This window comes from Lycorma delicatula, chromosome 3 (genome assembly GCF_047948215.1).
Source record: "Lycorma delicatula isolate Av1 chromosome 3, ASM4794821v1, whole genome shotgun sequence".
Classification (NCBI taxonomy): domain Eukaryota; kingdom Metazoa; phylum Arthropoda; class Insecta; order Hemiptera; family Fulgoridae; genus Lycorma; species Lycorma delicatula.
This window is the reverse complement of record NC_134457.1, coordinates 132,593,593-132,606,285: the sequence shown is the minus strand read 5'-3', so window position 1 is coordinate 132,606,285 and position 12,693 is coordinate 132,593,593. Positions and strand designations below refer to the sequence as shown.

Here is a 12,693-nt window from a genome sequence, read left to right as displayed (position 1 = left end):
TACAAGAAACTACGCACATTTCCTAGTATGTATTCTTTAATATCGGTTTGTAGACCACACAGTAATCCACAGTAAACATAAAATAATTACAGCAACAAAAAATCGATTGGTCTCTAAATAACATAACTATGATAGTATTTGTTTGTTCTAAAGTTGGCTACCTAGATAAACTAAAATGATAAAACTTAACAGTGTCTGACCTGTACTAAATTAATTTTATTACACATTTACTGATTTATAGTTTAATAAAAACTATTTTTCAAGACATAAACAAACCATAACCTCCTTCAGTTTTTATATTAACATAATTTTAATTGAATTAATTTTTAGAAAAACTAATCTGTATTTATATGTAGGATAAACTTTAACTTTTTTCTTCACTTACCGTCTGCTCATGCCCTAGATGGTCTATCAAGGTTATAATCCTTGATAATTATCAGGTCCTCTTATAAGCAGGTTTTCCATGGAATTCAGACTGTCACAAGCATTTTTATTTGTATTTTATAACATTTTACTAAATATATGCTTAATATTATTCATTTTTTTATGAAAAATACTCTATTTATCATTCATAGGTGGGAAAATTGGAGCAACGTCTTTTGTCGCTGCAGACAGCACATGCTCTACGATGTAGCACATGTCGACCTTTGTTAACTAGACTTCAACGTTTGGAAAGGCGACTTACACAACTTTTAGAAGAACGCACGAATCACATTCGCGAACTTACACACATGAAGTAATTAATTATTTAATATGTATTTTTTACTGAATATTTATGCCTGTTCTTTCTATTTCATACTAATTTATCTGAATACATAGCATAGAATTACATGTGAAAATGATATTTCTTTTAGCACTCTTAAATCTTCAGTAAATGATAATTATGAATATATCAAATAATCAAAATTGATATATTGTGTTTTATAAGTAGCATTAATTTAGCTAAATTTTATTTTTTAAAAGAATGATAATTAATATAAAAATATCATATAATTAAATAAGTATAGTTTTTTTAATTAAGGCATCAATTTGCAGTTTCCTGTTAAAACCACATTTTTTCATTAGTTATTTTGTTATTAGAAAATTTACTTCTAATCTGAATAACTGATGGTAAAACAAAAATTAAAATATATTGATTATACACACTTGTGCATTAGTTATACAGTTCAAGCTTACATTGTACTGTAAGTTCTTAAATAAAGAATAATATTCGTTGAGTTTTGAAAATTATTAATATACAACTTTCTTTTAAGACAGTCAATGACTGTTTAAGACAAGACACAATTGATTCCATGAATTGGATATTTACTCTAGAACCTATCAATCTCTGTTTTAGATCCAATTATTAACTATCAGCCAATCTTGATGCTATTTAGGCCACACAATTTTGTTTTGTTTCCTAATAAACCATGAAGAATGTTACAGAGCATATGTGGAAATAAAGATAATTATTTTTTCTTTGGCCATTTTCTAGCAGTGGTCAATATTGGCAGTGGTCTTGTATTGGCTGTCTCTATAAATCCAAATAAGCCTTGCATCTCCATTCTTCCTTGGGTTTATACATTCCTAAACTATCCAACTTGGATAGTTTATATATGCAATACATTTACATTACTTTCAACTTATCTCTTGTTTCTTACACTTAACTGCCAAAAACTCACACCCATAAAGCATTCAATAGCTATTTATACTGATATCAATCTGGTATAATGACATACAGGTTCTTCTTCCATAGATCAGTAGTTTCTGATTTTGTCTTGGCTTTGACCATAAGTCACATAGGCTTTTTGTTGCCATTTGAACCTGAGCTACCTAGTACCCAACATCACTGTAACAGTTCCCTTGCGTATGAGAACAAAACCAAGATAAATCCTGCTAACTTCATCCTCCAGTTTAAGATTTCTCTGAGATTCAGTTATTATAAGCCTTCTAGAAATTATTTTCACCCTTAAATCTCTCTTGTTTCCTCATCTTTAATACAATAATAATAATAATAATAATAATATAATAATTCATAATAATACTTACTTACCCATAATAATAATTTACTTACTTATTCATAATAATATTACTATACTATACAAGGAAGAATGGAGATGTAAGGCTTATTTGGATTTATAGAGACAGCTAATACAAGACAATCCATCCAATATAATACTATATTATAATATTATAATAATAGAATAATAATCTGTCTTCTGTTCTACTGTAACATGTGTCAAGTTAACAAAGTGCAAAAACAGTTTCTCAATTTACAATTGTAAATGTAGGGACTTAATCACTTAAACTTAATCTTTCATCAAAATACAAATTATATAAAAATCACCTTTATAAATAAAATTTGTATAAAACAAAGAGTAATAACCGGAAAGAACTATGGCAAGATTTTGGAAATGTAAATTTAAAAATTATGGGATATCAGAAAAATTACTGCATGGCATATGGAATATATCATTGTATGGAGAGGAGCTGGAACTGTTGGAAGTAATGAGGGAGAAGGAGTTAGATATGGCTTTCATTATGGAAACTAAAAAAAAGTGTAAAGGAACACATGATTTAAATGTATACACAATATTATGTAGCGGAGTGAATTTAAATTCCAGGTTAACATCAGGAGGGGCTATAATAATGAAAACAAACTGGTAGAGTGCATTCTTACAATTGGATTTTGGATAGAATAATATAAGTTCTGTGTGAAATAGAAAAATGCTACCTGGCTCGTTTTGCATACATATCCCAGAAGAATGAGAAAGAAAGTATCAGAGGAGTTCTATGATTTATTTCACAACACTCTGAAGAAGTGTAGTAACAATGATTACATCATTATTGCAGGAGACTATAGTGCAGGAGTAGGTAGCATACTACTTGCGGTTGTGTCAGGAGTTTGTATTAAGGATGTTGTTAACAGTAATGGAAAGAAAGGTGTGCAGCTAAGGGAACTTGGAGCGCCTTTCTTTCATATACTCTCTTTAACTTATATAGATGAAGTTCTTCAGGAATGGATAAATAGGATCATTATGGCATTGGGATGGAGAGATAAGAGGGATTTTTACTGTTCTGTTTCCAGACGGATCAGGCTGTCATATCTGATGAGGAGGACAAGTTGTAAAGGGCAGTTTACTATTTATATCAGACTGGGTGTAAATATAATTTTAACATTTCTGTAGAGAAAAACAAAGCAATGGACTTTAAAGAAGCAGACCCTGTTAGATCTAAGATAATGCTAGAGAATCTAACCCAGGAGCAGGTTTCCATAAAACCATGGTTTTTGGGTTTCAATTTTCATACAATGGGGAGGTAGATGTGCACCAAAAAATTGAGAATTTCAATAGAATGAATGGCACTATTAGATGGGCTTTGAGGATTAAGTGAGGAAAGATACACTTTTGAAGTTTTATAAGGTATTATTGGTTCCACTTGTCTGTTTGAGGGGAAAAATTGGATTCTGACTAGTACACGTATGTAGAGACTGCATATTTACAGAGTAGAGGTTGTATATTTACATATGCAACCACTGAATGAAAAGGTTCAAGGATACTAGCTAAAGTGAAGAAATCATGTAGTGCATATGGGATATAGGAAGATTTCCAAGGCAGTTCAAAGAGTATCAACCTGTAGAAGAACAGGTCGCCTGTAGAAGAACAGGCTTATGTACACTGACATAAGCAAGTGTAGGCCAAACCAGAATACGATGGGAGAATCAGTTTAGGGTTTTGGATGATGCAACAGAGATGCCTAATGCTTGATGGAAAAGAAGAATAATATAAAACTCATTTAAACTACTGTTCTGAGCAGAATTTCCTAAAAGAACTAATCACACAGCTAGATTAATAACCTCTTGTTTAATTTTTAATATTATTTTGGGGATCCCATTTAAACATAATTTAGAAAAACATTTTAGGCTGCAGAAGACAGCTTTTAAAAACATGATAAGAATAAAAAGATATGAAACTTGAACCACTCTTTTAGTATCTGCAGTTAAGACAGTTTAAATAATGACACTTTGTTTAAAATGTAGCAATTAATCTTCACAGGATTTTCTGCAACATCAGGAATTTCTTACTGAGAAAAATTGACTTCATGCCCCCTATAAAGTTATCTTTATACCAGTTATTTTTTTTAATAAGGTAGTACTTACTTGTCTTGATACACTGTTTTCTCCACTTATTTATGTTTAAGTTGTACTAGACTTAAAACATTATTCTCTCCTAAAGCAATATCTTAGGACTATTCACTATCTACCATCTTGACATGTCCAGAAGCTGAGGCTCACTCTAAGAATTTATTTTGTTACCACAGAAAAACAAAAAAGAGGTCCATATTACCTTCTTGAAGACTTGTGTAAAGTAATGTTTGTTTGTATAAACAACCATTTTATTTACTTATAATCTGTGTATATAATTATTACTATTCTTTTTAACAATTGAAGGCTTGATATAGACAAAACTATATAAAGTGTGGTTAGCGTAGTGAAAAAACTATTTTTTTTTGTTTTCCTATACAACTCAGAGTGAATCATCACATCCAGTTAAATGTTCATTACTGAAATATTATTATATTGGTTGTTGAGACTGTTATCCATTTTTAGGCAAGAGGCACTAGAAGCAGCAATAAGTGAAAAAGATGCTCATTTGGCTTTGCTTGAAATAGCTGGCTTGAGAACTGGACAACAGGCAGAACAAGCGGAAATCTTGAGAGCTGACAGGGCCCGGCTTATGGACAGACTTAAACAAGAGGTATTATGATCATAACCATATTATTGTTATTTATTTTATCTCTCTGCTCAGAAGCTACAAAAAACATTAAAACATATTCTTGGAAAAAAAACAACTTATGTAAGGTTACAAAAACAACAACTAAGTTAACGTAAAATTATTACTGAAGATTAATTTATATTAAATTACACCTAATTTACACTTTATTTTTGTTGCTAACAATTATATTGTATCTGCCTGCACAAACACTGAATGAGATGATAATGTAAATTCTTTCTGTGGCACCAATATGCTCATAGTCCACACCTTTTACTTACCAGATTGATTATCAGCAATTTCTTCCACTTTCTCAAGATAAAATTCAAGCTGTAGGGCCATTGTTATGATAACAATGAGGAAATTCAATGAATTCAAACATTTTTAAATACTTGAAACTTTTATTAATGTAAACAATAAGTTTTGTAAAAACGTCATTATTTTTTCTGAAAACACTTTTTTCAATTCTTGTTATGTCATATAATTAACCAACTTTTTTAATTTTTCAATTTTAAAGAAATGATAAATAATATAACTCAATTATTTCCTCTAATGCAATGTAAAGTATTCATGATAGTATATAATGAAAGGTATTTAGTAACTAATGAATTTATATTATAAAATGAAACTGATACAGAATGATCAAAGTCATGCAACCCAGGTACTCTTTTATGACTTTTATGCTGATGCCTGTCACATACCACAGTGAATGCCTGAATATATTTTTGCATATGCATTTTTCGCAATGTAGTTGATAACATTTCCTGTCCACTGAAAGAGACATATTAATCAATAGATGATGGATTTGTTTGAATTTTAGCAGTTGGATAAAAATGTGAAAAGTCCCCTCAACATTTCATGAATGACTATATTTTTAAATAATTCTCAATAGTCTAGCAATTTTTTAACAATTGGTTTTCAGGTTGTTTGAATTTTTGATTACTTACAAACCACTACCAAAATAATTATAATATTTTATATTATTTTTAACAGACTGAAGTGAGCATGAAGCTGCTGCATGAATACTCATCAACAGATAATTTTATATCAGCGGCAAAAGATAGAAATGAAAGCCTCTCACCTATACCAACAGTTTCCATAACATCTTTCATGAAGGTAATTGTTTTAAATTGTTTGAAGGTAATCAATTGTTTACAACTGAAAAATTTTAAATAATGGTATTTTGAATACAGTAGACCTTTTTGAAGGTCAAAAAATGAAGGTCTGTAAAACTAAACAACTCATCTTTATTCAAATTTATACACTGTATTACTGTTAAAATCATTTGGACACATCAAGAGTTATAACAAATAACTATAATAAAAATAACCAATTATGTAACTGATTACAATCTATGCTTTAATTTACTACAATATATAATACATTATGAATCAAATTATATATTGGAGGATGTATAAGCAATAATATGGGGGAGTGCATAAGCAATAACTTATTAACAATTATTTTATTATGTATTAACATTTTACATTATATGCATATATTATATACTGCATATATATGTATATTTAATAGTATGCGTGCTATATTTAATAGTATGTGTGCATGAGTACGCATACACATTCACTTATCCCTCATCACAAATCATAGCAAAGAAACCATTTACCCAAAACATAGTCATTAAGCTGTGTTTTTGCTTATGATTGTGTTTTGTGTACCCTGAAATACAACTGAACGGCTCTGACTGCACAATTGGACCAATCAGTGCACATTTAAGTACCCCACCTACAAAGCAACATAGTGAAACCTCCATATTGTCTCAAGTAGAAATAACAAATTCCCAAACATTAACACTGATGTTCTATACGTACTCACTCAGTAATTAATTTATGGCTTTATTTATTAAAGTGCTGTTATAAATGTACACTTAAAGTATTATGATACCTAACATCAGAACACAGTCTAAGCGATCTTTCTAAAAAACTACTTGACTATAAATGAATGACTATAAATGAAAGAAAATTATAGCTTGCCATCCTTTCTCATGATTCCCATAATTAAAAACCAACATCTTTTGAACAGACCAACATTTTTTGAGAAATATTTTTCAACTGCATTAAGATTACACAATGCTAGCAATTATCTCTTTTATTTAAATTAGTTAACACCAGTTTTTAAGTTACTAGAGAAAAATTACTTGATCATTTTTTTTATTTCAGTACATCGTATAATTGGAATTTGTGTAAAAGGGGAAGTTTGGTTACATTTAATGAAAATTTTTCACCTCATTTTTTCTTGTTAAAATAATGGTACATTCCTATAGGAATGTCAGAAAAATTATATTTTCTAAATTTAATATATTTTTTATTTTGTAGAAGACAACCTAGCAAACAGTTTTTTTTTTAACCTCCGGGTCTTCGCTTAGGTATTGCTTTAGAGGGTGAGATGAATGATTCGTAGCGTATGTGAAAATGCCATGCCTGACCGGGATTCAAACCCAGAACCTCTGGATGAAAGGTCGAGACACTACCAATTGAGCCACAGAGGCCGGCCTGTAGATGACAATCTAATTTTGCATATCTTCTGTAAAAGGTTATTGAAACAGCACTTTCTTTTTCTTAATGGCCCGCTTGTATTGGAGCTATCATTATGGTGAACTGCACCTTGTTTAAAGATTTTATAAATAATTAATTTGAACTATAGGTTCCCTCAAATTTTGTAGTCACGATATCTTTTGTTCTCCAACACTATGTTTGTCTTTTATTTTTCCTAGCATTATATTTTTCACACAGAATACTTTTCCCATCTACCCATACGCAGCAAATATTTCAGTTTTCTTCTTTTAATTGTTTTTAGGATTTAATAATCTTTACAAATGTTTGCAAATCATTATTATTAACTCTACTAACCCAAATTGTTGTTAGCATTTATGATATTCTCAGCATCAAGCATTGTTTTATTACGGAAATCTACAAAGAGCAAGTTTATTCAACAATTAGCATTTATCATTTTGATGTTTTACATTTAAGAAACTAAAATGTTACTCTTTGAAACATCTTCCAGATTTATGGCATAATTAGATTAAATTGGATATAAGTCACCATCTGATACTGTACCAATCATCATATCTGTTTATAAATATTTTAACAATTTAAAAAAAAAAAATACTTTATAAAAATATATATTTCTTCCGAGTGATACTTATTAAAAAAGTAACAAATTTTATAAGACAGAACCATAAATTGATGTTTTAATTTTTTTTTCTTTGTTTTAGGATGATAGTATGTTGGATGATAACTTGTTGGAAGATGAGAAAACAGCTTCTGTGTCTGATGATGATTTCAGTACATGATAAAATCACTCTGCATCATCACTATCATTACTGATATAATTAGATCATGATCATAAATGAAATTATTTTTGTGCCATAAATATTTCATTCGTAACACCAGGCCTATTCCAGCTTTGTTATCCTTCGTACCAACATAAATCATTAACATGTAACTCGCTTTTAATTCAAGATTAATTATGTTAATATTCCTAATTTTTTTTTTATTTTAAAGTTTTAAAGTTATTGCAACGCACAATTTAAATGGAAATTATTCTACTCCTTTTCAGTGTTCAGTGAAATCTGTTCTAGTTTGTTAAATTCTTAACTTTTTATGTAATTAATGTATACAATAAATAATATGTTCCTTCACTTCATCTTTGTCTTAATTATACAAGTGCCACACTGCCTATTAAATTATTGTCATTATTAATTAAAAGAAAAAATATCAGACCGCTCTTCAGCTATTAATGTACTCTAAAAATATAATTATTTATATATGTATGTTTATGTAAAATATGCACATGCAGTGAAAATAAGAACAACAATGATGTGTTAGTTTAAATTTGTGGTTCGCCTGTGCGCATTATATTAATTTGTGGTAATTTTAAGTCAAGACATTTTGACAGTTTAGTTGACTAAGTTTTCATTTCATTACAGAGTAGTTTATTCAAAACAAAAAACATTTGTATAGCAATAATATTTAAGCAACTACTGACACAATAAAAATGTGATTTGTGTCACTGTATTGATATAAATATATTGTTTACATGTGTAGTGTATATACATTGCATTATATTTGTACTCGAATGTATCGAGCCTACTGACAATAATAAACATTTGTCATGAAGCACAGTAGCACAATAGCACAGTGTGTTAAGAGGAGTGATAAATTCATGTAGATAAATAATTTTTGTTTTATTCTATAATTAATACATCTAACTACTGTCATTTCTAAATTAATTGTGTAATATACTTTAGTTAATTAATTTATAGGATAAAACTCTGTGTAATTAAAATTTGTAAAAATTATATCAATTTAGAATGAAGATTTAATTCTTCTATTTTACCACAAAATAATTATTTAACATTAATCTAAAAATAAAAAATAGTATTGTATATTTCCATCTGTTACAAGACTTAATTAATACCTTTATATTGTATTAACTTATTCCACAGAGTTATGTGTAAAAATAAATACGAGTAATAATTTAGACTTTTATTTAACACTTTGTACAAATCATTGCAGTGTAGTCCTTACATGTTGGGGCCAAACTTAGCAGAAGGCATTGCATTTACTACTTTACTTTCTAGTTTGTTTTGGATTTAATATTCATAATTATTTATATTTGTTTGGATGCATGAAATTAAAACACATATCTATATACAGTAGTAACTGAATTATCATTACTCAATTTCAAAGTTTAATATCAAGCATAACTTTTAATTTAAAACATTTTTTTGGTTGTAATTTAATCATTAATCTCCTATTTTATAAATTAATGCTGCCAAATGTTTTGTGATGCTGTTCTATAAATTATTTTTCTACTTTTAGTAACATATTTGTCATTTTTCTATGATTATTCAAATCCAGTTATAATTATATTTCTTTTTGGAGTTGGAACAGATATTATTACTTTTTTAATTTATTACACCAATTAGCATTACAGTTTATATTTATTAAATTATTGAAATTTTCAGTATTTGGCAAATTATTATTAGTTAATGATTTTTTTTTGTAACTTCGAATTACACTGGTTAAGGTATTACTTTGGAAATTTAACTACTGAATTACAATTTAAGATTTATAAAAAAAGTATCTTATTTTATTTAGTAAATAACAATTCCTTAATTTCCATAAAATGCAGACTTGCTTTAAAGAGAAACCTTTGAAGAAAAGGAGGGCTGACCTTTTCAAGTGTTACAGTTGATGTTTTTGTTATTTTTAAATAATATAGCATGAATTAACAAAATTAAAATCCTAGCTCATCTAAATAAATAAAAATTTTATCAATATAAAACAAAAATTATGATAATGAAAATACTAAGTTTGGAAATTTTTATATTATTTCTACAACAAAATGTCATAGTCGCTTATTCTGTTATCTTTGAAGTGATGTATTTTTTACCCTCTCTCAACTATGAAGGCCAATTATCAAATCAAACTACGAGACTTTAACAATTTCCTTACTGTTCCAAAATCAGAATAATATTATTTGAATTTTTTAATTTTTAATATTTAATTAAGCTGAAATTTGCCACATTTGTTTTCAAGAAAACAAGAGGTAATACTTGAATAGTTGAAAATAGTCTTTCATGTTGCCTAAATGTGATAGAAAATAAGAAAAATTTGTCCTACTTACTAAATTAAATATTAAATGAGGTTGGATACAATAATTCTATATGCTATGTGTCAGAAACAACATATAAATACTGGAAACAAGTTTAGTAATCAGGGATTTCATAATTTGGGATTGTATAACTTAGAGAGAGAGAATCCAAAAATTCCCAGATAATGAAGTCACTATTTGGGACTTACTCTTAAGTCTTATAATCCATCATACTCTTGTTACAGCTTTTTTTTAAATTCTGACTTTTAATCAGCTAGAAAGAATTTTTCAAAACTCTATCCTTAAACAAATCAGAAATGTAATAAATAAACTGGAAATTATCTTTCTTTTTGTTTATAATCATAGGTGATTGCCCCCTTTAGACTTCATCGACTATTACTTGTTCCAAACTATGCTTATCTTAGCCACAGAAACAAAGTTAATCACAAAATGTAATATACCTGAAATACGGAATGTAGAACTTAATTAATCAAAATATAAAAACCTCTATAGTAGTGTAGTTGAAATGGATAAGACTTTTTTCTTTAATTTGCACTTTTTTAGCCACATTAATAAATGTTTTTCCCATAAAAATTTTTATTATTCTTAGTTGAGTGTATTTAAATGAGTGTATTTTGCAGTCATTTATACGTTTTGATATTCTACATTCATAATATTTCAATACTAATTTTTAAATAGTATTGAAATTAAATATTAATTAAAAATTAAATTTTCATTCGTGTAAAATAAAAATCCATTATTACATTTATGCTTATAGGCAAACACAATTTTCATTTTTACAATATTCTTTTAACGTGTGAACATATACATTCATTTATCAAATAAAACATATTTCCCAACATCAATTAATTAATTTTTTTTTTTTATAAAATAGCCTTGATTTTAGCACTACTTAATTTAGAATTAGTCAAAGGCTTTGTGTTTTAAATGAATTTTTTACAGACATAAAAATCACAGTCCGTGAAGTATAATAATCTACCATAATATGAACTACATTTTTTACAAATACATAAAACTCATTAATATCAAAATACTTTTCGTCAGTTTCATTTTAAACTTTATTTTACGTGTAAAAATTAACTCCAGAATTAAAATAAAATTTAAAAAAAGCAAATTTAAAAATTTTGTTATATGCCCAGCAGAAATTGTACTACGTCTAGACATTGTTATCGAAGTATAAGTTCCTCGGTACTCGCATTAGTATTTTATATAAGTACGCTTTAGCTGTGGTATACTGAGCATATAAGTAGTTTATAATAGTTAAACATTATGTATAAATTAGAGCACTCAAATTACATTCGTTAAATCTCTTAGCATTTAAGCTTAATTAGACGAGGTTAGCGAGCGCTAGGTTATGATTATATCGTAGGAAGTTGCAGTCATATAAACCTTCACATGAACCAAAAAAGTTATTTTTGTCTTGCTTGAATTACAGTGACAAAACGTGCATACTGCCGACTAACAGTGATTCTTTATTAGAAGACTATTGCTATCTAGTGGAGATTTGCAAAACTGAAATGTGTTTGTAGTACAATGTCTGCTGGACATATAGCCGAATTTAACCAAAACACATTAAATATTAAAATAAATAAAAAATAATAAAACTTAACATAAATGTTATTTAGGGTAAACATTATTCTCAATATTTCATTTGATAAACTAATTCCAAGGAATATGGAAGGTTTGGAAGCATTGTTGGGCCGCCGTAATCCCTACAATAAAAGGTAACAACAATGCTACGGCAAACCGCTGTTTATTACCCTTATAGCTTATCGTTAACACTTGTTTGAAGGTATTTCCCGATTTCACCTTTTCTCGATTTATTTATTTATTTTTTAGACATCAATATTCTTCTTGTTTTCTTTTTTTATATAATTTACAGAAATTCATATTCTAATATACACATATCAAAAAATCATATGGTTTACAGTCAAAAATTTTTTAACTTTAATCGTTAATAACTAATTAACGCGATCCGATAAAATCTTTTTTTTTTCAAATGGGGGTTTTCTCTTCGCGATTTACAACTGTTTTCTTCTCATTCTTAGGAAAATTTTTTTTTTTTGTTCTACTGTGTTATGTATTATTTAGGGTCCAGAAGTAATAACAAGGAAATTTCATTAGATATTATAAACTTATAAAATAAAGAAATTAAAACCTTTGTATCTCTTTACAAATTATTTTTTTCAGGTCAGCCCTCTCTCTATCTCTCTCAAAATTTTCCTTTTTACTAAATTATATGGATGTAATTTTTTTCTCTTAAGTAGATCAAATTAATTTCATCTTTTTCAAGAATAAATGTTCA

The 12,693-nt window shown here is 28.0% G+C and overlaps 1 protein-coding gene across 1 annotated transcript in view; it reads left to right on the top strand.

Moving 5' to 3' along the window:
* brp (ELKS/RAB6-interacting/CAST family member bruchpilot) overlaps positions 1-11,084 on the top strand; it is a 252,472-nt gene extending 241,388 nt beyond the window's left edge. The window contains exons 16-19 of the mRNA XM_075360584.1: positions 576-736; positions 4,589-4,736; positions 5,745-5,867; positions 7,984-11,084. Of these exons, the coding sequence (XP_075216699.1) occupies positions 576-736; positions 4,589-4,736; positions 5,745-5,867; positions 7,984-8,061 (510 nt within the window). The 3' untranslated portion in view covers positions 8,062-11,084. The remainder of the gene's footprint in view (positions 1-575; positions 737-4,588; positions 4,737-5,744; positions 5,868-7,983) is intronic.
* Positions 11,085-12,693: the final 1,609 nt, after the last annotated feature.